The following is a 25,784-nucleotide window of genomic DNA, read 5'->3' on the forward strand; positions in this document are numbered from 1 at the left end:
TGGAATTGCGGGGGTGCAGTCCGGACAAGGCAGGTGTGTCCAGACCATTTGTGGAGGCCGGCAGTGGCGGCTGCGTGAGGTTACATGCAGCTGCTGCAATCTGAGACATGGCAGCTCGGCTGCACAGCCCGGGGTCTACCCTTAATATGCATGCCCTTTATAATATAACAAATTGCTTGTATAATAGCGATGCGATTGCCATTTTTAGCAATCACACCACAGAGTTGGATCCAGCATGCTAGGTGGGCCCCCGGATGCCGGCGACGGGAGTTGTAGTTTTGTGAGTAATCGCAACAGAGTAGATTTCATACTTCATACTAATCATAGGAAAGGGCACAGTTGGAGATCTAGGAGAAAGGCACATTGGGGCAGATGTATTAAGCCCGTCGAAGAGTAAACTGGATATAAACTGGAAGGAGTTAACGCACCAGCCAATCAGCTGTGTTTGAAATATGACAGTTGGGAATTGATTGGCTGGTGCATTATCTCCATCCACTTTATCTCCAGTTTATCTCTTCGACAGGGTTAATACATCTGCCCCATTAAGAGCTGTTTGTTGGCCCATTCAGAATGGTTAGCACAAGGTGCGAGTAAGACAATGCAGTTACAATGTTTCACACCGTACAATAACATTTCTACAAAGGTGGAAGCATGCAACATGGCTTATATAAAAAGCATCAAGTATTTAACATGTAGTTTAATTACATATTTTACTATATCACCTAATGTGTATGGGGCTGAAGAGACACCACACTTTTCTCCTTGGAGATTGTGGGGTGATTCGTCACCTCTCGCTAAGCAGCGGTCGCAAATACACCACCCGCAGAACGGCCAAACACCGCCACCTCCCGAATCCGATGCGAGGATGTGTAAGATCACACATACCTTCGCATGTGGCCTAACAGAACAAAAATAAACTTGATGGTCGCTTACCATTGAATGATTTTCTTCCCATTTGTAAATAAAAGTAATCTTGTACTTATTCTCATCCTGGCCGCACATCTCCAAAGCTCGGGCGGACACTGACATCCTGTGACATCAGCCTCCTGCCCCCGACAGGCACCGAAACAGGGCCAAATCAGCCCCATTCGGAGTGTTGTTGAATTAGGCCCTGCGTGTTTCCTTATTTAGCGACAGTATCCTTCTGGCTGGACATGAGTTAGATAGAGGAGCTCTGAGTGACCTGCTCAGGAAGACAAGCTCTTGCTGTAATGTATGACAGGTCGTTATGAGGTGTCACAAGCAGGGAATCTATAGAACTTTAGCTTGAACACTGGCGTGTGTGTGACACCTCATCATCAGCTGTGACATCTTATCACCAGACGTCTAGTACTGCATGCAAAACCCATGCAAATTTATGTCCGGGAAAGGGAATTATAGGATGACACGTCTGTACTTATAATAGAATGCATTTTGTATCTTCCGTCTGTCTTCTGTAGTAACGTTCTTGTCTATCTGCACTTGTTCCAACCACGTCATTAAACTGTTCCAAAGCACAAAGGTGACTCCTATTGTATAGACTTTGGGCCTTATTCTAGTTCACTCTTTCAAACAAAATCCTTCTTAGATGGACAAAACCATGTGCACTGCAGGGGGGGGGGGCAGATGTAAAATGTGCAGAGAGAATTAGATTTGGGTGAGTTATTTTGTTTCTGTGCAGGGTAAATACTGACTGCTTTATTTTTACACTGCAATATAGATCTCACTTTGAAATAACCCCCCCCCCCCCCAAATCTAATTCTCTCTGCACAAGTTACATCTGCCCCACCTGCAGTGCACATGGTTTTGTCCATCTAAGAAGGATTTTATCAGAAAGAGTGAACCAAAATAAGGCCCTAAGGCCGGTTTCACACATTCCGGCTCCTGCCGGACGGTGAAATCCCGCACGGCCAGGGAGCCGTGCCGCACACAGTAGTTTATCATGGAGGGGATGGCCACAGCCCGGCAGCCGTCCCTTCCAGTGGCAGGATCCAGCTGCAACCGTGCGGCCGGGCCGTGGCCTTCCCATGTGAATGGACACAATAGTGTCCATTCACAACTTATGTGTGCGGCATGGCTCCCTGGCCGTGCGGGATTTCGCCGTTCGGCAGGAGCCGGAATGTGTGAAACCGGCCTGAGTCCTCTGGCTCTATTGAGTAAATTAAGCCATTAGTGTGTTCTTATGGAAGAAAATGGAGGGAATGCTTCTATAGGGTTAATAAGTGACACCGACTTATACATTGTTTCGGTGTTTACACAAACCCACAGTAGATGGGACGAGAAAGCGTGAGTTGCCCGTTAAATTGCACAATGGGGCTTACGTGTGCCTGAATAGTATGGATCTTCCTTATTGTAAGTACGTAAATGATCTTTGACATCTCAGTGAAGGCTCTTTGAAGGCTTGAGCAATGATATATATAGATTGGTCTATCTCTTATTCCTACCTACAGTATGCTTCTCTTTTCTTCAGCAGTGTTGTTAGGTCCTCATAAAACTCAATGCATCCCATCCCACCATGCATAGTGGAGAGTTACAAGGCATTTTTCAATTTATTCATAACTATATGTACACTTGAGCCACATAAACACATGTGTGTGTGTGTGTACATGCTGTAGGGAATATAGATTGTAAGCACCACTAGGGCAGGGACTGGTGTGAATGTTGGGGGAAGGGGGGGCTGTTGTGAATGTTCAAATATTCTCTGTACAGCGCCGTGGAATATGTGTCCGCTATATAAATAACTGGTAATAAATAAAAAATAAACATGTAAAGTTACTATAAATCAATGTAATATTAAATAAGTTGGAATAATTACCTGGATCACTATGCTAGAGACTTGCAGTAGGGGTCTATGTACTAAGTCAATAAATGGTGATAAAGTACCAGCCAAACAGCTCCATACTGCCATATCAAATGCAGTGTTTGAAAAATGTCAGTTAGGAGCTGGTTGGTACTTTATCTCTGTCCACTTTGGGTGAGATTCTCTATCACAGAAATGCGGTAAAAACCCCGTTATCGGGGTTTTTACCGCATTTCTGTATTTTCTAACCTCCCTCCGCAGTGTCACCGCTGCGGAGGGAATCGCCAGCAAAAGCTGGCGGTTCCCTGCAGAAGCCTATGGGCTTCTTACCGCAGCGGTGTGTGAGGGATCCGTCACGGATCCCTCCCAGCATGCCCTGCGGCCGGCGCGTCAGTCTGCGCATGCGCAGACGGACTCCCGGGTCATAGACCCGGAAGTCCAGCAACGGCGCCGCATCGCAAGGGACAGCTCTTATCACAAGAGCTGTCCCTTGCGTTAATGACCGCATATTTTAGAGAATATGCGGTCATTAGAAATGCGATGCCGGGCGAAGAGGGCTGCGGATTTTAGAGAATCCCGCTCTTTGTCTTTGTCCGAGGCTTAGTACATAAGTCCCGACTGGGTACAGATCAGAACAATGTGTATCCCAGCCAACCAGAAGACCCATGGAATGATGGAAATGCTATGGTCCATACACACTGTAGGATCTGGTCGTACAATAAATTGGTACCCACTGAATTCGCCTACATACTTGCCTCAGCGCGGTCGGCCGATGTGCAGCACAATTGGGATGACCCTGTCTATGGCGACCGCGAGCTTGCAGTCGTGTGCACAGACTGAGTGATACTGTATGCCTGATCTATCATTCACATTAGAGCGATATATTGGACATTATATTATGCCTATTATATATCTGGCATTAGAGCCTGGTTCATAGGTGGAAGCTGCTGCTCTGCTTTAGCGCCCATTGCCAGTGTGACATGTGCGATAATACACAAATGCTAATTTTAGCCAAAACCTTGTGTCTGAAGGGGCGTGTCCTAAGATATCCATTTTTTGTGCCTCTGCACGCATACATTGCCTTTGGTTTTAGACAGGCCTCTATTGGTGCAATATTGTGTCCACCATCAACATATTTGCATTAGAGATGTGCAGGTTCTGATTTACTCTGATTTACTCTGATTTCAAAGCAGGATCTTTATGGCTATCAACTATCAACAACTGTCATGTAGTTTAAGATAGCCAATAAGATCCTGCTTTGAAATCAGAGTAAATCAGAAACTGCACATCTCTAATTTGCATGCACCCTATCCTCTAAGAATGCAGCCACTTACATTACCATGCCCACCAGGGGCGTAACCAGAGCAGGCCCTAGCCAATTTGATGCCCTAGGCAAGATTTTGGTTGGTGCTCCCTAGCACCGGTGTTAGTTCTACTCTACACTACTGACCCCGTTATACCAGTCAGCTGCGATCATGCTCACAACTACAATACTGACCCCTCTATACCTGCTTCTACTTTACTGACCCATCTATAGCCGCCTTTACACTACTGACCCCTCTATACACAGAACTACTATTACTGGCCCCTCTATACCTGCCTCTACACTAATGAACCCTACATACCCGCCACTACAATACCGACCTCTCTATACCCTACACTACTGACCCCTACATACCCGCCACTACAATACCGACCTCTCTATACCCTACACTACTGACCCCTACATACCCGCCACTACAATACCGACCTCTCTATACCCTACACTACTGACCCCTACATACCACTGATCCATCTATAGCCTACACGACTGACCCATCTATACCCTACCCTATATTACTGACCCTTCTACACCCTACATGACTGACGTGTCAATACCCTACACTACATTAGTGCTACAAGGGAGGATTGGGGGGGGGGGGGGGGGGTTAGTGCACCTATGGAGCCCCAGATGGGATTCTTAGTATTACGATGCCAGTGTCGGTCTTTTGACTGCCAGCACCCTGAACGATGTATGTATCCCCTGCTGACATCTCCCACTGATAGCTGACAGAACACATACTATATATGCAGACATCCTCCACTCCTCCCACATGACACTGAAAACCCCTTCTTCTAACACACAGCAACCAGACCCAACCAGACTATCCCCCCCCCCCTGACAGTGAGCTCACCATGATATCACAATGGCACGGCTCTCTAACAGAGGGTCCACACCCAGGTCTGGCACAGCGCAGCCGAGGTATTTACTCTTCTCCGACAGGCTGCAGCCCATGGCAGTTGAGGCTAGTCCCATCGCCGGAATCTGTCCTCTCCTCTGGCGGCTCCCAGTCTCACTACACACGCTGCTACAGCTCAGGCACTAGGAAGTGCTCGATAGCTGTAGCAGTGGCGGCTTCCGGCGATCAGCGTGAGAGACGCCAAGGGGGCTATGGGACCATCCCAGTAGTCCTATCTGCCCCTGTCTAATGCTACCGTACTTCCTATGGGAGGAGGTGCAGCTTCTGGGCATGCACAGCAGCCCTCCTCCGGGACCAGCGGCCATATTTGTTAGGGGCAGCCAACAGCCCCATTCCCCCACTCTGAGATACCCGGCACAGTGCAGGACCAGCAGTGCTGCCCTAGGCTGGATAAACCACTGGCGGCTTAGAAGTCTCAGCAGCAGCACTTACATTGGATGCCCCATGGACCACCAGTGTTAGCTTAGATCGCCCCTAGGCATAGGCTGCCACCCTAGGCATTTGCCTAATAGGCTTATGCCTAGGGCCGGCTCTGGGCTTAACTTTTATAGGTGCAACGGGTACAGCTGCTATGGGGCCCAGAGCTGAAGGGGGCCCAGCTTTACTGTATAAGTTGAATGTGTTATATACATTTATCATCATTAGCTGCCCTTGCAAACTTTTGCTATGGGGCCTAGAATATCGAGTTACGCCCCTGATGACCACGACACACCCAAATCATGCCCATGAGGTGGACATCAGGTTGCCTCTCAGTCTCCGCCCAGGAACACCAATCGCTTTGCCTGTTGAGTTCCGATGCCAGCGTGCACATACGTATTCAGTTCTGTATGGTGCAATAATCAATGTAACGCTCAGTCAGGGTAATGCACGCACCATAGGGGGTTCCACAACAATTTGCCCAGAAGCAAATAATCGTTCATCTGCGTCATCATTGGCATTGTGCGCAGATTGGGTGCACTTCTATAACAGGCCCTTAGCATAAATCCTGCCTTTTCCCATCATGTATTCCTACGCATGTATCCCGAGGCTACACCGTAACCTCTCTTCAATATTACACTATAAATAATGACAATATTGTAATTAGCTCATTTATACATTGTTTGCTAATTGTGTGTGCTCTCCGCTTGTCTAAAAACAAATTAATTGTTCATTTAAAAACGCTGTGCACACAATGTTACAGACCTTTTCTTTTTTATTTATGTGTTAACAAAATACTCAATATTTACATAATTATAATTTTGCATCATTACCTTTTTGGCAAATAATCATAGCAACATGTCAAATAATACTATACACTCATAAACTCTGTCATTTCCTGCAACAAGTTGCTCTGTTGCTTGTCACTGCTCTCTCTCTCTATATATATATATATATAGGATAATTACTGTGCGAGCTCGAAATCATTTGATGTCGCCGACCATCGACTGATTTCTATAGTGCTCACAAATCCGAGTCAGTCTCTGTTGACTAAAGGCCCCCATACATCAAGGTGATTTGGTCCGATTTCGGCCGATTGCGACCGATCGGCCCGTTAAATCCGACCAAATCGCCTCTCCCTGACATGCCGTCGGGTCCGATGCGTGGTCCCGTGCGCATCAGACTCAACCATGTGGTTGGACTGGCAGGCCGTCCGACCACCCGTTCCTCCAGGCGGTGAGGCGGGTTGGAAGCAGGGATGTATGGGATCCATCACAACGGATTGCATGCGTCCCTGCAAGGTATCGGGTGTCCGTACACTGCTGCGAAACATCTCAGGCAGTGTATGGGCACCTTTAGACTTGCAGCTTCCTGTTCCAAGAATTGGGCGGATGGCTGACGTCCTGTGACAACAGCCACCCACCCCCCGGAAGCCAGGTGCCCACCCGCATTTGCATAGGGATGCCCACTGTTTTCCTGGGGCACCCAGTGTTTTGGTGGGTATGCCGACATGTGAACACCCCCTGCCTGCCTTCCTCCTGCCCCCTCTGTGCAAGCGCCACGGAGAGTATGCAAGACTCCAAAGTTGCCCGCACAGAAGCCCTGCACATGCGCATATGCAAATATATGCATGAGCAGGACAGAAATATCAGTCCCTGGTGCAAACACGCCGGGGACCGAATCAACCAGAAGGAGAGCCTATATCTTACTCCTCAAGGCGAGCTGCTAATAGCCCTGATCGCACGGTTGCAAATAGCGGTCCGATTATCGATGCACTGTGCATGCATACGGTTTGCAGAACCGCAATGAAAGTCTGCAAATATTTCTATATGCACGCTGTTTGCAAGGTGATTAACAGGAAGTTGGCATCTGTGGGCGGATGTCCTAAGAAAAACGCCGGGAGTGTCCAGGCGTGCCTGAGCGTTTTAGGGGAGGTGGTGTGATGTCAGCTCCAGCCCAGATATGCCCTTTTTCCATTGCAGCACCTAGTAAGTCCTGGGCTTATCATTCGATGGTGAGCCTGTTATGATGAGTTTTGGACACATTCGCTCATCTGCACATGGATTTGTAGCCGTACACAACCATTCACACAGCGTGCACAGTGATTTGCAAGGCAGGATTTCACTTTAGCGGGGTGACATCTTAACTGGACGCTGGCCGCCACGAATTCGTGGCCGTTCAATCACGGCTGAATCGGACCCATAGAGCGCAAGAATACAGTATGTAATTGGAATCCTTATGTGACTTGTCTGCCGCCGGCCAGGAACGCGAACAGTTAAAAGACGTATCATAACTAAGAATCCATTGTCATATTTAATTCACTGGTAAAATTAAAACCCATTTTAGACTTCCCTCTTGTCTTGGTGTAGGATAAAAAATGATAAGAAGAAAACAAAAAATAATTAGTTTTGGGGCCACTTGAGACTAGTCTGCGTTAAGCCTCTGATATCACTGGGAAAAAAAATCTGATGCTAAATTATGTACAAATGAATATTCCTGCATGTTTACAGTTTGTACTACTTAATTAGCATATACATGCCAATAAATGTTTAATCAAAAATATACAGACATTCTAAATTAATTAAGCTCCAATCAACAAGTATAAAAGTTGCTGAGTGGAACGGTTGCCCGTAACCTCCTGTTTTATGTAGAACTACATTCAACAAACAAGTGGTTGCATATTCAAGGTTATAGTGTTGCTGCATGATGACAATGTAATGTGGGGTAAAAAATAATGAATGCTGAAGTCATCTGAAATCCCAGCCCTGGTCTCCCAGCAGGCAGTGCTTTCTCTAAACAATATGGTGACTTGACAAGAGATGAATGAAATGCTTTTCGTGAGGTTCTAGACTAACTTTGCCTGGTCACATGACCTAAACACATTTTTTGGAGCGGAAGCATTTTCAACGTAGGTCTTTATACAGTCTTAAAACACCACATTACTACAACTTACTTTCCATATCTTTAAATAGCAAAATGTGAATGGTAAGAGCACAGGATCTCGAACGTGGTCCTTAGGACCCCGAACAGCTCATGGTGTCCAGGTCTCCTCATAAAATTGCAAGTTAAACGATTAACTTCACCTGTGGATCTTTTAGAATGTGTTGGTGAGTAATGAGTGCACCTGTGCATCTAATGGGTGAGCTGGAAAACATGAACTGTTTGGGTCCTGAGACTTGGTCGCTGCTTGGAGAATTTGCAGAGGTCTGTGTTCAGATAGTCACCACCTGACAATATTGAAATCCCGCACCGTGCAAGTCTAAAGGTGCCCATACACTAGTAAGATTTATCTTCAGATCTGGTTGGTTGGAACAAAAACATGGTTATGGATGAGTGACAGTTTGTCAGTTCTCCAGCATTTCCAAGCAAATGGTCAACTGTCATTTGCTCTCATCCATAACCATGTTTTTGTTCCAACCAGCCAGATCTGAAGATAAATCTGCATGTGTATGGCCACCTTAAGAATTTAAAATACAAGGATGTCAGGAAACTGAGATTTGCGAGGTGTCTCCTCAGAGTGCAGCGTGTGGCTCTTGCATAATAGATGGTGAAATATATGCACTTGCAGTAATTTACCAAAACTTTAGATTTCCCTTTGCCTACAGTATGTCAGGGGTGTAGCCACCATAGGTGCAGGGGGTGCAGCTATTATGAGGCCCAAAGCTGAGAGGGGCCACTTTCCCTGCCACAGTCACTTGTATTATATACAGGGTGTAGCTACCATAGGTGCAGGGAGTGCAGGTGCTATGGGGCCCAGAGATGAGGAGACCCACTTTCCCTGTCACAGTTGCATGTGTTATATACAAGGGTGTAGCTACCATAGGTGCAGGGAGTGCAGCTGCTATGGGGCCTAGAGATGAGGAAGCCCACTTTCCCTGTCACAGTCACTTGTGTTACTATATACAGGGGTGTAGTTACCATAGGTGCAGGGCAGCTGCTATGGGGCCCAGAGATGAGGAAGCCCACTTTCCCTGTCACAGTCACTTGTGTTACTATATACAGGGTGTAGCTACTATAGGTGCAGGGAATGCAGCTGCTATGGGGCCCAGAGCTGAGAGGGGCCACTTTCCCTGTCACAGTCACTTGTGTTACTATCTACAGGTTGTAGCTACTATAGGTGCAGGGGTGCAGCTGCTATGGGGCCCAGAGATGAGGAAGCCCACTTTCCCTGTCACAGTCACTTGTGTTCCTATATACAGGGTGTAGCTACCATAGGTGCAGGGCAGCTGCTATGGGGCCCAAAGATGAGGAAGCCCACTTTCCCTGTCACAGTCACTTGTGTTACTATCTACAGGTTGTAGCTACTATAGGTGCAGGGGTGCAGCTGCTATGGTGCCCAGTGCTTAGAGGGTCTCACCTCCCCAGCCCCAGTTGTTGATTCAGAGTGAATCACTTTTGTGTGAATTAGCAATCTGTTCGATTATCAAACAAATGCACATGTGTACAGATCATAGCGGGCAATTCTCTCACAGATTTGCACGGGGCAGGTTTTCGTTCTGTCTGGGCAGCGGCTAACTAACCGCAGTCACCTGCAACTTTTCAGAAGAGCAATCAAGTCTGAATCAGGCACAAGGTACACAATTTACACACACAGTGGCCAGGAAACATAGACAAATTGCATATAGGGAATGGAACAATGTGCATATATATCACTATATTTTTAAACCCCACTAATAAATATATCTGCATCCTTCCCCTTCCCAACCAGACCAAAACAAGCTGTTACACACACAGTACTGCAACAATGACAATTTTCCGGCATACCTATGGGATACAAAGAAAAATTGGCTATGTTTGTGCGCACGCAATGCCGCCATTCCCATTGCTCTGACGACGCTACATGTCACTAACTTGTCTGTAACATGTTTCCTTTTAGATGTCTGTTTAATGTTGAAAGGAATATTTGTAGGAATGGCGTGTTGATGTGTGCGTGGGCCAGGAAATCCATGTACGCTTTGTAGTGAGTAAATGACCCTCACAGTCTAGTATAAAGTACATGAAGATCTATACATACAAGCTGCAAGGATGAACCAGGGACATGAGGGAGTTAGGTACATCGTGTGTGTGTTATCGATGTACAGATCGGCTGAAGGGAAGGAACTGGTGCTTACAGCTATGGTGTTGAAAAGCTGCATTAAAATCATTGGAGTGTTATGCCAAGACCTTTATCAGCCTCATATCCCACAATATTGACAGGTTTTTCCCCAAGTGTGACATTGTGGAACAATACAAATCCGTTATGATGTTGGTCATGAGGAACACAAGGATTTAGGTCCATTGGGGAGACTGTAAATTACATTTTATATTCATTTTAGACGGCAAAGTCTTTCAGTGAACAGGCAATAAACGGCTCAGACTTTCCCCTTTGTTACCATTTAAACAACAAAGAGCCCTAATGTTCATCCCTGAATGTAACCCATACTTTCTGTAGTCTCCAATGTCTACTAGATTGTTATTACCACGGGAGACTTAAAAAGCGTATCAATAAGACAACTCATTGGTGTTCCTTCCCGTAGTACATACAATGTGCAAGTCTCACTTGTCTGAAAATCACAGTCATGCAATATTAAATAATAATGAAGGTATAATTGAAAGCTGCTTCATTACTGTGGAATGTACAGTGCTGCAGAATGCATTCTCCAAAATATTAAGGTTTTATAAACCATTGTGTGCAAAGCATTTATATTGTGAGAAATCAATTCTGTCTCTATCTTCTGATTTCAACTCCATTGAACTGGTTCAAGCACTTGCCTGCACTCAGACACCCAGTGTGGCAGGAGGACTTTATATATGTCCGGTAAAGGTAAAAGGAGGTGTGGCTTCACTGCCCAACCCCCATTTTCCTCACTCTGGGGATCTCGGGTGTGCAGCTGACCCCAGTGACTGTGTAGGCTGCGGTACCGGCTCCTGCATGATGATAGGAGCCAGATGCTGCACATAATGTTACATTGCAGCACCTTGCTCCAGTCACTAAGCAGGAGTCGGCACTTTAGTGCACCCTCTCAGTAGGTGGCACCTTGGTGCAGCCCACACCCCTGTAGTGACACCACTGCTTAACTGTACTAAAGCAGATCTTTATTATACTGTGAATGCATATAGATACTGTAGATGAGGGTCATATAACTGGCCGCATTATGCCAGATGGTGCAATACTGCGCATGCACAGGTGCTGTGATTGCCATACAGAACAGCGAATGCCTCTTTGTGGGCGAGATCGGACGGCGCTTCTGGAAACAGGTGCGTGTTGCTCCATCTGCACCACAAGGTTAGACTTACTCAGGCTGCAGTGGCAGAGGAGCATTGTGACAAATGGTTCAAGTTGTTCAATTTAAATGGCAATGCGATTGCATATGCAATCAGGAGGTGGTATGCACTTACTCCTTCATTTGCATTGCTAAAGGATCCCATATGCTAAGTGGTAGGGTGCTGGGAGGGATCCAATTAGATCCCTCTCAGAGGGAGAAGCCCATAAGAAAATGCCAACAAAAGCTTGCATAACCCATCACATACAAGCCCCGGAATACATCGTATTCTGGTGCTTAGTACATTTCGGAAATGTTGCTAGCGGTAATTTTCGCGGTTTGGCCACAATTTTTCTTTAGTAGATCCCACCTACAATTATAGATCCATCAGTTTGTGTAGTTCTCTAAACTAGGCCCACAATCATCAGTGCTGAAGGCCTGGATTTAATCTGAGTAGGAGGCTGAAATGTTTTGTGCCATGTTTAATTGGTTTTGTAGAGTATCCGATGAAAGGACAAGATCCACCTATGGCGATGTTTTTAAGGTGCCCAGCCTGTAGCAGTGACTGTTAATATGGACACACTCTGCCATACTGTCATATCATTTATACAGTATAAGCAGAAATGAAGTCACTGGCCTGTAATACGCATCATTCCTTATCGCTAAAACAAGTCTTATTGTGTAACTCCAGTCATATACACTATGTCTGAATGGGTGAATGATCGCTTAAGTGAGTATTGCACAAAATGCTTGAATTATAGAGTAGCGTCAGTAATGATGTGAGTGAATCGAGTATGATAACTGACTAATTTCCTTTGAAGAGCTCTCGAGTACTTTTTTCTGCATATTGCCTATGGCACTGGTATGCAAATGAGTAACAGGAAGCAGCACTTTAGTAAAGACAAAGCAGGTTAGAAATTCTAATAACAACATTATTGACATCTTTAATACACAGTTAACTAAGGAACTGTTACTTGTTGTTTCAAAGTTCATGAGTAGATTTAGAAGTTTTGAATATCACTGATGAGGTTAAATGACATAATGTAGCTTAAAAGGCAGATTGCATATGAAATGTAGATCACCTGTGGGTGTCCAGCTGTTGTAGAACTGCAAATCCCAGCGTGACCGGTTATTGAGCCATAGTACTGTACTTGTTTCTGCTTTCTGTATCATAATCAGTTTCAGAACCATGGACAGCAAATGGGAAATAACAGTAATATCCCTTTTACTCCAAGCTCATTTCCAGGGTTATTGCTAGGTCGACCCAGGTCGGGCATCAGTGTAAAAGGGCCCCTTAAATATAATCTGGTGGCGGTACGCATCCTCCGACCTTTTCATACCCCCACTATTCACGTCGGCGTGGAGTTGATTTTAGATAGTGTGGCGAGCGTAGCGAGCCCCGTGATTTTAATTCTATAAGCACCCCAATGGGTGCTTACAATGTTAAATGCACCCCACGTCACCCACACTATCAACGCCAACCTGAAGCGTGGCGAGCGCAGCGAGCCCGCAAGGTGCGGCGGTACGCGTCCTCCGACCTTTTCATACCCCCACTATCCACGTCGGCGTGGAGTTGATTTTAGATAGTGTGGCGAGCGTAGCGAGCCCCGTGATTTTAATTCTATAAGCACCCCAATGGGTGCTTACAATGTTAAATGCACCCCACGTCACCCACACTATCAACGCCAACCTGAAGCGTGGCGAGCGCAGCGAGCCCGCAAGGTGCGGCGGTACGCGTCCTCCGACCTTTTCATACCCCCACTATCCACGTCGGCGTGGAGTTGATTTTAGATAGTGTGGCGAGAGCAGCGAACCACCGAGCCCGAAGCGTGGCGAGCACAGCGAGCCCCACGAGGGGATGCGGAATACATGTAAAGTAATACGCGCCCCCTCGCGGGGCTTGCTGCACTTGCCACACTATATAATGTCAACTCCACGCCGACGTGGATAGTGGGGTTATGAAAAGGTCAGAGGACGCGTACCGCCGCACCTTGCGAGCTTGCTGCGCTCACCACGCTTCGGGTTAGCGTTGATAGTGTGGGTGGCGTGGGGGTGCATTTAACATTGTAAGCACCCATTAGGGTGCTTATACAATAAAAATTGTATAGGGGGGCCATTTACCATTGAAAAAAACCATTAGGATGCTTATTCAATTTAAAATCGCATCGTATCGCATGCGTGTATATGGTATGCGATACGATACAATGCATAAGATGCCATACGTCTGAATATCGTGGGCGCCGTGCTAGGAAACAAGTACCCAGGTGTTTTTTGGGGACACTGCATTGTATTGGATTCAGTACGGTCGGGATCCCGGCGTTCAAAATCCCGACGCCGGAATCCCGACCGCCGAAATCCCCGACAAGGGGGGGGGGGCGTGGATCGCCCCCCCCTTGCGGGCTCGCTGCGCTCGCCACGCAGCAGGCCCGGTGCCTTGCTACGCTCGGCACACTAATTTATTCTCCCTCCAGGGGTGTCGTGGAGGGATCCCGACCGCCGGGATTTAAACTGCATCCCCATTGTATTAGCTGTGTACAGTATAATGAGCGAATTAAGCCATTATCATTCCATCTTGCTTGGTTGAGATTTATCAAACCTTATACGTAAGAAAGTTAAAGCATTGCAGCCAATCAGATTCTGTTTATATTCTATAAAATAATAGCTTGAATCTGATTGGTTGAAATGCGCCATTCCTCCAGTTGTCCTCTGTAGAAGGTTTGCCATATCTCCTAGTGTCATAGTAGGCATCAAAAATGTTGGCTACACCCAATTATCAATGGGATTCTGGGCCTTGTAGTTCCACAGTGTTTGCAGAACCACAGTACATCTGAGCCTGCTTTCAATAAAAGTTGATCATGTTCTATCTACATCAAAGAAATCTCCACTTTCTTACTGAGACTCTTTTAATGAGCACTGTACTGTCACATACTGATACTCGGGACCCTCTGTGACCACAGCTTGAGTTGAGACGGAAGTTTGGAACATTTGCTAGCACGGGACGAGGACACCAGCCACTTCCAGTGACATTCCACTGCCTGGCGCTGCTCATGTGTGTAATGCCCCCGTCTCTTGCCCAAAACCTCCTGTGCTGATTTTGCCTGAAGGGAGATAGATAATGCCAGTCACTCACCCTGACACACAAAGGAAGATGGCGTTTCCCCAGGGTGAACTCGGGCAGTTATAAACACGACCCTCTGCTCAGCTTCCGACACCAGGTTCTCTAGAAGAAAGAGACAGACCTCATCAATTCAGTGCTGCAGATTGGAACATTAATATTAATATGTCCCCTTTTATTAAAATACGCCATAAATTATGAATTTCTTTGAATCCATTATTAAACAAATCGCCCGCACCCGCTCCTCTTGCGTTAGCGGGAGCAGAGAATGACAAGTTAACCCTTGTTTAAAGCATTCACTTTTCTCATAAGATTGTATTGGGGAAGCGGCTCATTACTTAAAAAAAAAAAAAAAAAAAAAAGCCAAGTTATCTCTATGTACTGTAATATTAGGAATGAAAACTCTCATGTGTGAATGCTGAGTCCCAGGCTGGAGCTGTATCTAAAATCTGAATAAATATGAAGCAGGCAGTGCTAAGATTAACACACCAGAATTTCCAATCAGCCTCCAATAAGAGTTTTATATTAAGCCGGCTCTGCAGGAAGGGAATATTCAACAGCCTGTGATGGGTAAACAGACCCTGTGGACATTTACATTGTATAATAGTAAGGGGGCGCAAACCTTTCCCCCCACACTGGACTGTCCATCACCCAGATGAGTTTAATAACTTTGTAGCAGAGGAAGTATTTAATGATGTGCGGTAAAATAAAAATGACACATTGCCGTGCCCGTTACTGGCCATACATCATACTTACCGTATATACTCGAGTATAAGTTGACCCGAATATAAGCCGAGGCACCTAATTTTACAACCAAAAAACTGGGAAAACGTATTGACTCAAGTGGGACCCTCACTCGAGTATAAGCCGAGGGGGCTTTTTCTGCATAAAAAATGTTCTGAAAAAGTAGGCTTATACTCGAGTATATATGGTACCTACTTTCTGACTGCCCTTTCCAGGAGAGGGCAGCCAGCTCAGGGAGGGAGGGGGGGGGGGGGAGGAAGTGAAAAGTGGTGGGGCGGGGTAGAGCCACATGTGTGGCTACTTGTATGAGGGCGTGGCCAGAGCGATTGTGCCGTTTTAGCCATGCCCCCGATGTGCAATGCCATTTTAAAGGCATGTAATGAAAACACATCCTCTTGCATGTCACCGACCATCGAATGTTGTCTCCTGCCTCCACAAATAAAAGACAGTGGAAACTGACTTTTATTTGTGAGCGTATGGACAAAGACTGGGAGGGCGGCTGATCCTGTGATGTCAACCGCCCCCCCCGACAGGCATTGGCCCATCCACATACCCATGGGAATGCCCAGCATTTTCATGGGGACACCCATAAACCGCTGGGCGTTCCCATGGGCGACCCCAGTCCCCACCCCTAGCTACCCTGATCATTGCGAACAGCTCAGCGACTATGCAAGGAACTTCTGTCCTCTATGACATCATGGCACCGGGTCTGTGTGTGTGTAGGGGGGGGGGGGGGCAACTATGGCACTGGGCTGTCAACAGATTCATAGATTCATAACACTTTCATCAAACTCTGGGGCAGATGTATTAAACTTTAACGAGATAAATCCAAGGGTGATAAGGAGAGATAAACGTCCAGCCAATCACCTGCTAACTGCCATGTTACAGGCTGTTTTTGGAAAAAAGTCAGTAAGGAGCTGATTGGCTGGACGTTTATCTCTCCTTATCACCCTCGCATTTATCTCTTGTTAAGGCTTAATATATCTGCCCCAACATCTGTTGCCCCCACCTGGTTACCACCAGGGACCCGCTGCCACATCACCGGCGTAACGCAAAGGGAAGCTCTTAACGCAAGAGCTGTCCTTTGCAATAATTATACAATAATTATCTATGCAGTAGCCAGCGATGTGCGGTGGATCTTAGTGCATCCTGACCAAAGTCTGATAGCAAAAACATACTCTGAATGTATTCAAATAAAAAAAAAGTTGCCATTAGTGGTTACATCATGTAAAAACAGGAATGTATCCTACATTCAGTAATGTGCACATTGGCCCCTGTATTCAGGGGGCCCCACACCCTGCAAAACATTTCATTACTTACCTCTGTAGCAGCAGCACTGCACAAATCACTGGGAAAACTGTAATTTCCCTGGCATTTTGCACATGTGCAGTAGGGAAAACACCAGGAAAATGGCTGTCACGCCATTATCCCAGAGACTTGCGCATGCTCTAGTGTTCAATGTACCAGAGACCTGAACGCCCGGCTAGAGAGGAGGGGGGCAAGGGTGCCATCTACTCTTAATACACCCCTTCCTACATTGTACCGCTCAAAACATTGTTACTGTGTTACAGTATGTGTCAAAAAAAGAGCCAAAGAGTAGATTACATGCCAGTTATCCTGTGTCCTTTCTCCCCAGCCACCGGGACAGTTTAGCCTCTGCCTCTGCAACGTGCTTGTAATAAAACACTATAAGAGTGTTTGGAAAAAGTTATTAATCATGTTCCGTTTGGTAAACAAGAATCAAAGACTACTCTTTAAAGGCTATTTTACAGCTTGTACATTACAGATATGACATTTGGGTTCAATACAGAAAAAAATTACAATTTCACTTCCAAAACTGCCTTCAGTTATCAACTGGAATACATCCAAGGAGTGGAACTTGCAGAAAGCTATAAGCGGATGGAACTTTCTGCGGTTATATTTCTACATTTCACATTTAGCAGATTTCTTGTGTGTTTGCAATAAGAGGAACTACTGTATATCCAAAACAGAAGTTACAGGTGAGCTACACTGTTGTGTGAAATATTTGCCTCTATGCATTTCACCATAATGTTGCACTCACTGTTGGAATGTGGTCATACGTGTCCTCAGTTCTACCGTAATCACAGAGCACAGTAGAATAACTACAGGGCCGCCATCAGGGGGGCTGCAGGGACAGGAGTCCCAGGTCTGGCTGCAGAAAAAGAGATGGGGAGGTCCACCCCTACTGCAGACCCAGCACTGCGGCTGCAGGCGCATAGCTAAGTGGGTGGGTGGTCGTTTAACTGCTGCAGTGACTCTTAGTAGTGGTATCAAAAGAGGATGGTAGTATTGGCAGGCGTGCAGTGGTGGTCGGAGATTATAGTGTGGGGACTGGAGGATATGATGCTTCTGCCAACAGCGTTGCAGTGATTGGAAATAATATGGTTGTGGACAGACAGACCGAAGAGAGGGAGGAGGGTGCGAGTGGAGTGAGCATAGAGATCTGCTCTTAGCACAATGTGTAAATGGGTCAGTAGAGGCAGAGTAAGTAGGATGAGGGGTGAGGAGTGGAATGATAGGTGCGGCCTTCCACCTCCCTGTAATGTGCACCCAGCAGCAGAGTGGATGGGATTGGAACTACTCTATATCAGCACTACAGGCTTACCCAAGGCCATCACACACTGACTGCAGAACTAGAAGCCACCAATGCTTGTGGTCCCTAGTGCAGCTCTACATGTAGTATTGTGGTCTGCCCGGATGCACTAGGTTATTTGTATATAATGGGGAGGGGGTTAATTTTGAGGTGGACAGGAGACAATGAGGGGGGGGGGGGGGGGGGATATTTGTCAGTCCTTGATCTAACAATTTCTGATACCAGCTTTACCTGACCAGTGTAAAGGAAATTCTATGGACTCAGTATATAGCGGACCTGACAAATATTCAGACAGACTTCAGACAACTTTAGTGTCGCTTACAGATTTATGTATACACAGAAGATGGCTACGCTGAATTACTGGACTGCCACTATCTTTCTTCTAAATCTTTTAATTGTATACAAATTGATCAAAACCCATTTATTAGATATCCAACTCATCGCCTTTCCACTTGCTATTGTAAAGAATGCTAGCACTAGATACTCAGGCCAAACACAGTAAACACAAAATTAGGAAATCTTATCCAAAGGCAGCAAATTAAATGCCCCCCCCCCCCCCTGTACTGAAAAAAATGGTGAAAAAAATGGTACATGTGAATTATCCGGGCTGCCGATTTTGTCCTTAAGTTTAGTTAACTTAAGGACACCCGACCGACGCGATGCCCGCGATTTACCCCCAAATCGCGGGCATCGCGTCGGTCACGGCCGTTAGTTCCCATAGACAGTAATGTTAAAATTACTGGACCCGATTTCCCATGTTAAATGTATGACAGTAATGTTAAATGATGTGCAAAATAAAATGACAATGTGAAATGGGCCAATATGGCCATTTCACATTGGATATGTTTAAAAAAAAAAAAATGTTTCATGGCCCCCCACCACCGTTAATGCCACAACACTATTGACGCCAACCCGAAGCGTGGCGAGCGCAGCGTGCCCAAGGGCCGGTGGTACGCGTCCTCCGACCTTTTCATACCGCTACTATCCACGTCGGCGTGGAGTTGAGAATAGAAAGTGTGGCGAGCGAAGCGAGCCACCGAGCCCGAAGCGTGGCGAGCGGACGCGGATACCTTCACAGGTATCCGCGTCCCCTCGCGGGCTTCACAGGTGTCCGCGTCCCCTCGCGGGGCTCGCTGCGCTCGCTACGCTTCGGGCTCGCCACACTTTCTATTCTCAACTCTACGCCGACGTGGATAGTAGGGGTATGAAAAGGTCGGAGGACGCGTACCGCCGCCCCTTGGGCTCGCTGCGCTCGCCACGCTTCGGGTTGGCGTCAATAGCGGGGTGGCGTTAACGGGGCCATGAAACATTTTTTTTTTAAAACATATCCAATGTGAAATGGCCATATTGGCCCATTTCACATTGTCATTTTATTTTGCACATCATTTAACATTACTGTAATAATTTTAACATTGCTGTCTATGGGAAATCGGGTCCATCGCGTCTTTTAACATTACTGTCTATGGGAAATCGCGGGCATCGCGTCGGTCGCGTTGCGGCCCCTTATAATGGCCGCGACCGATGCGATGCCCGCGATTTTTCGGGCGCGATGAAAAAATCGTCAGCCCGGATAACTCACAAGTACCAAAAAAATTGGTGAAAAGCACAGTAGAAATCCAGAAATATAAAGCAGTATGTTCGGTAACAGTTGCAGTAGGACATAGATCGATGAATTAATCCTGCACTGCCACCAATAGGAATGAAGCAAAGCATTAAAGCTCCTCCCCTCTGTGCAGCAATTGTATGATCCATGTTGACAATATGGACCAGGGGTGGCCAAACCTGTCCTCAAGATGTACCAACAGATCATGTGTCTCAGGCAACCTGTGGCTCTACAGTAGGAATGAATGCAGCAGGTTTGAAAATGTGACAGTTAGTAATGACTGCAGTTGTACACCAGCTAGGTGTGATTTGGAAAACGTGAACCATTGGTAGATCTCGAGGACCGGTTTAGCCACCCCTGTTATGGATAGTTTGGAGAATGAACCAATAAGAAGGACTATCACATTGTGGCTTCTTATTGGTGCTCCTGCAGACATACCTGTTATACAAGGTGGTGAATAAAAATGCTGATCAATATAGATGGTAATAGGTGGTGATTCCACTTTAAAGACCATTCAAGATTGTAAACTCGCAAGTAGAGCCCTCTTAATGCTTCCTTTGTCTGTAATACCTGTTTTATCACTGTGCATGTTCCCCAACAGAGAGCACTGCTCCATAGAATTAATTGTCCCAATGTAATAAAAAGGTTTAATAAATACAGTGAGAAGCCCCTTTAAATTATGAGGCTTTGGTTTGACTTTGAGGCTCCAGTCACCTGTTAATTATTTACACTGAACGTTTAACACCGCAGCTCTGAAAATCCTTCCCGTCTACATCTGGAGCTAAATTGTTTCATATATCTGCATAAACCTCCTAATCACTCAGGAACATTAAATGATGTGAAAATAAAGATTAACTCCAAGCCACCCCAACAGGCTCAGCATTAGCTGCTGCAATGAACCAACTGCTGTCAACCTGGGGGATATTTTAATGAAGGTACTGTAGAACAGTGTTTTAGTTTCAAGGTAACACATAGCTCTGGAGGCACAAGGGTTAAATAATATATTCCAATAAAAGAGAGAGACGGGCCATCAGACATGTTTCCGTGTTACGCAGGGAGGTGCTGCTGTCTCTCTGCAAGGCTGGTGGAATCTCTGTTTGAAAAGTTCTTTATCCTTTGGAGATCTTCATTGACTTGTATAAAAATACAGCTTTTAATCTCAAATCCCTGCTGACATTTACATATAAGCACCAAAAATGCTACTGGGCTTCGGAGATTTAATTTAACGAAAGAGAAAAGTATTCCTATTAAAGTGCGCTTTTTACATTAGCATCTTCTCATAGGTCAGAGAAACTGGATTATTTAAAAACAGTAACCTGTATTCCTCTTTACGATGGATGGAAAGGCTGAAAATAAAACGTCAGTGCGTCAATGACTGTTATTCGGGGGGAAAAAGACAGATGAATGACATTTAATGCGATACAATAACTTTGTATGTATTCCCCTCAAATACTGACAGCACAGGATAATACTTCTAAATACCTCCCAACATGACCCATTCCAGGAGGGACACAATGCTCTGTTCCTGGACTTCCCTCTTAATTTATGATTGCCATCACCTGTGTTAAGTGGTAAGAAAGGTGTTTCAACACAAGGGGATGGTAATCATACATTAAGTATGGAAGTCCAGGAGCAGAGCACTGTGTCCCTCCTGGAGAGGGTCATGTTGGGAGGTATGCGTCTAGAGCTAGGCTGGCCAAACTGGGGGGAGGAAAGGGGGGGGGGGGTGTCTCAGAGGCACAGAGCCGGGAGAGCACCTCTCCTGCCCTGATCAGATGCTATACATCGTGGATGCTAAAAAGCGCCTGCTATATGCCGCTGATGGGTCCGATCCGATAGATCATATGTGCTGCACATCGGGTCAGATCGGATGTATAAAAAAATCAGATATTGCGAGTTTTCATCCGATATATATCGGGCTAATCCATCCGAATCAGATGAAAACAGGCCAGATCAGACCTTAACACATAAATCAGTTTCAAATTACATGTACTGTAATATTCTTTTCTGATTAATGGTGTATAGTTATCAGACCTACAGTATTACCATAGGCGAATCTAGAATTATGGTAATGGATGGTCCCATATCTAGAAATAACAGCAGGGGGACCTTTGCGCGGCGTAGCTGCGCTGCAAAAAGGGGGCGTGGCCTCATGGGAAGGATGCATGGCATCACAAAAAGGGGTGTGGTATTACACTTTAGACCATACACAGTAATGCCCATTACACATTTTAGCAAACTCCGTAATAACCATTACACATAAAGCCACACGCCGTAATTCCAATTACACATAAGGCCACACACCATAATGCCCATTACACATTGTGCCACACATCATGATGCCCATTATACTATATAACAAACCGTAATGCCCTTTACATATTTGCCACATAAGTGCTGCTTACCTACATGCTCATTGCTAGGGGGTTCTTGCTTGATGGCACCATAGTACCCATTACACATGATGCCGCACACTATAGTACCCATTACACATGATGCCGCACACCATAGTACCCATTACATATGATGCCGCACACCATAGTACCCATTACACCTGATTCCGCGCACCATAGTACCCATTACACATGATGCTGCACACATAATGCCCCTTACACATGATGCTGCACACATAATGACCTTTACACATGATGCTGCACACCGTAATGGCCCTTACACATTAAGCCACACATTATGCGTAATGCCCCCACATACTGCCACTTGTAGTGTCCCTTAAGCAATGCCCCCAAAAGTGCCACTTACTGTAGATTTTTATATGAGCCTTCGCTGCTGGTGCTGCAGGGAGAGATGGAGAGCGGTGCAGCTGCTTCTATGGGGAGAGGAGCAGAGCGCAGCGCAGAGCACGCTCCCACTCCCCTCCTGGTGTCCTCTCTAACCGAGTGGACATTTGAAATATTGTGCGCGCTGTTGTTGTGTGTGACGTCGGGGGAGCACGCCGGGAGCCGGCACCACATGATTAAAGGGGGGGGCGGGCTGAGGTGAAAGTGGGGAGAAGAATTGGAGCGGAAGCTGCAGGGGTGACAGTCATTGACAGCTTGTCACGGCCGCGGTTAGGACGCGCCGCTCACCTGTTCATCTCCGGCGGCGGGGCCTGCGGGCCATCCGTCCGGGTGCAGGGCGGGGAGCGCGGCGTCTAGGTCTTCCGGCCGCGACCATCCTTCTGGGGCCTGCGGCACACGCGTCCAGCATGAGAGCTAGCCAAAGTTGTTTGTCTCCAGTCCGGGCGCCGCCATGTTGTCGTAGCCAGCCAATGGTTCAGAACCCCAGTTCAGCTCCTCCAATCAAGATCTGCCCTGGGGGATAAAGCAGAGCCCTCTGGGGCATACAAGCGCCAGTGCTTTGTTGTCAATCCCTGTGGAGGAAGCTTCAGCCTGTGCTCCTGTCCTTGCCCTGTGATATCCCTGATCCCTGTCTTCGTTACCTGCAGTTCAACACCTGATATCTGGATACCTGCATTTGCATTCTGCTCCCAGCCCTTACAGCGTCACACCTGTTCCCTGGACTTTGCAATTGCACTCTGCCTCCAGCCCTTTCAGGTTTGCTACAGTCTCTCAAGCCTCTGCACATGCTGCAGTCCTGCGTGTCTGTTGACACATCTCCACTCCTGCTGTCGACCAGCTGCACCTGTTGCCAGCCCTGCGTGTCTGTTGACACATCTCCACTCCTGCTGTCGACCAGCTGCACCTGTTGCCAGCCCTGCGTGTCTGTTGACACATCTCCACTCCTGCTGTCGACCAGCTGCACCTGCTGCCAGCCCTGCGTGTCTGTTGACACATCTCCACTCCTGCTGTCGACCAGCTGCACCTGCTGCCAGCCCTGCGTGTCTGTTGACACATCTCCACTCCTGCTGTCGACCAGTTGCACCTGCTGCCAGCCCTGCGTGCCTGTTGTCACATCTCCACTCCTGCTGTCGACCCGCTGCTCCTGTCGTCAGTCCTGCGTGTCTGTTGACACATCATCACGTCTGCCTGTGGTCCAAGTTGCACCTACTGCCAGTCTTCCGTGCCTGCGGACGCCTCACCATCCTGCTGTCTGCCTCCGCACCTACTGCCAGTCTTACGTGCCTGCGGACGCCTCACCATCCTGCTGTCTGCCTCCGCACCTACTGCCAGTCTTCCGTGCCTGCTGACGCCTCACCATCCTGCTGTCTGCCTCCGCACCTACTGCCAGTCTTCTGTGCCTGCTGACGCCCCACTATCCTGCTGTCAGCACCTGCATCTACTGCCAGCCCTCCGTGCCCGCTGACGCTTCTCCATCCTGCTGTCTGCATCTGCACCTGCTGTCAGTCATCGGATGTCGCTGACTTCCGGCGTCTCCTGCCCATTGCCGTCTGCCCCCACAGTCAGTCTTTGTGTTCCCCAGTAAGCTAACAGAGACTCTGGGATCTCTCCCATCATTCTGGACTTTCAGTTGTTGCCCAGGTACTTCACTGGGTTTTCCGATCTACAGTTTCATATATGGTCTTGCCTTCTCATGTTGGTGCTACAATAAAGAGTTATGTCAAACCTGCTATTCTCCAGTCTCCTTCAAGCCGCAAACACCCAACCTCCAGGCCTCAGACAGATCCACAAGGTACCCCTAGCGTGACAGTAAGCACTGGCCTAATGGATCCGTCCGCCAGCCAGGAGTTCTTCCAAAATGTGGTCGCTCGGCTGCGAGCACTGGAGGAATCCCAGCAGCAAGTTACTCAAGCCCTCCAAGGCATATCTCAAAGGCAATCCTCAAATCCTCCGTCACAGACTGTCTCCCCGTCTTTACGATTGTCTACCCCTTCTAAGTATAATGGTACCCCTCGTACCTGCCGGGGGTTTATCAATCAATGTGAAGTACATTTTTTCCTGCAACCAATGAACTTTCCTTCTGATCGTGTTAAAGTATCTTACATTGTCTCTTTATTATCAGATTCTGCATTGGACTGGGTCTCCCCACTTTGGGAAAGAAATGATCCTCTGCTCTCCAAGTACTCCGACTTTATTTCTCAATTCAGAAAAATTTTTGACGAACCGGGACGAGTATCTTCTGCTGCTTCAGAAATCCTGCGGATTCGTCAAGGCTCCCGCTCCGTTTCTCAATATGTTATCCACTTTCAAACTGTGGCATCTGAACTGAAATGGAATGAGGAGGCGCTAATTTCCACTTTCTTGGCACGGTTATCTGAACGCATGAAGGACGAGTTAGCCACCCGAGATCTTCCTACCTCGCTGGGTGAGGTCATATCGCTCTGCAATAGGTTGGACCTCCGTTTCCGTGAGCGTCAACTAGAGAGATCCCGGCAAGAGCGAGGCAAGTCTATTCCCGTTTCTCCTCGCCTAGGGCCTACTCCTCCTCCAAATTCTTCTGATGAGCCTATGCAGATCAATCATACTCGCCTAACTCCCGAAGAACGCCAGAGAAGACGGCGACAGAATTTATGCTTGTACTGTGGGGAATCTGGTCATCTATTAGCCAAATGTACCCGTCGTCCGTTAAACTCCCGGTCCTAGTTGGTTGCGGAGAGGCCAACCTAGGACGAGTAGAAACTTCTCCAATCAAGTCCGACTCTTTGCTGTCCATACAGGTGGTGTTACCCAACGGGTCACTCGCAGTATCTGCTTTACTGGACTCTGGGGCAGCCGCCAATTTTATTTCAGCCCAGTTTGTGTCCTATCATGGCCTGGACTCTCAGAAACTTTCGCAGCCACTCCATTTATCTGCCGTAGATGGGAGTCTTATTCCTCAAGCCTCCATTACTCATCGAACTCTACCCATCAAGATTCAAGTTGGGGTGTTGCATCAGGAAGAATTGTCTTTTTTCATTATTCCTAAAGCGAACCATCCTGTAGTGTTGGGGTTTCCTTGGCTCCAGCAGCATTCTCCAAAAATCAATTGGAGTACTATGGAGGTCCTGTCCTGGGGTACGAACTGCCGTCATACCTGTCTTCCCGAATTAGTGCGCATCCAGTCCACCTCGCCTACGTCTCCTGATCTTCTTCCTCAAGCCTATCAAGCCTTCTCCGACGTCTTCTGTAAAGG

General features: G+C 47.1%; 1 protein-coding gene across 3 annotated transcripts in view; it reads right to left on the minus strand.

The window, feature by feature from the left end:
• Positions 1–25,784, minus strand: part of LOC146026580 (cytosolic carboxypeptidase 6-like) — a 1,552,889-nt gene that overhangs the window by 320,484 nt on the left and 1,206,621 nt on the right. For all 3 annotated transcript variants that reach the window (XM_083157364.1, XM_083157363.1, XM_083157362.1), the window contains one exon: positions 14,809–14,898. In XM_083157364.1, the coding sequence (XP_083013490.1) occupies positions 14,809–14,898 (90 nt within the window). The remainder of the gene's footprint in view (positions 1–14,808; positions 14,899–25,784) is intronic.

The sequence above is a fragment of the Crinia signifera genome, chromosome 8, assembly GCF_055691185.1.
Source record: "Crinia signifera chromosome 8, ASM5569118v1, whole genome shotgun sequence".
Lineage (NCBI taxonomy): Eukaryota > Metazoa > Chordata > Amphibia > Anura > Myobatrachidae > Crinia > Crinia signifera.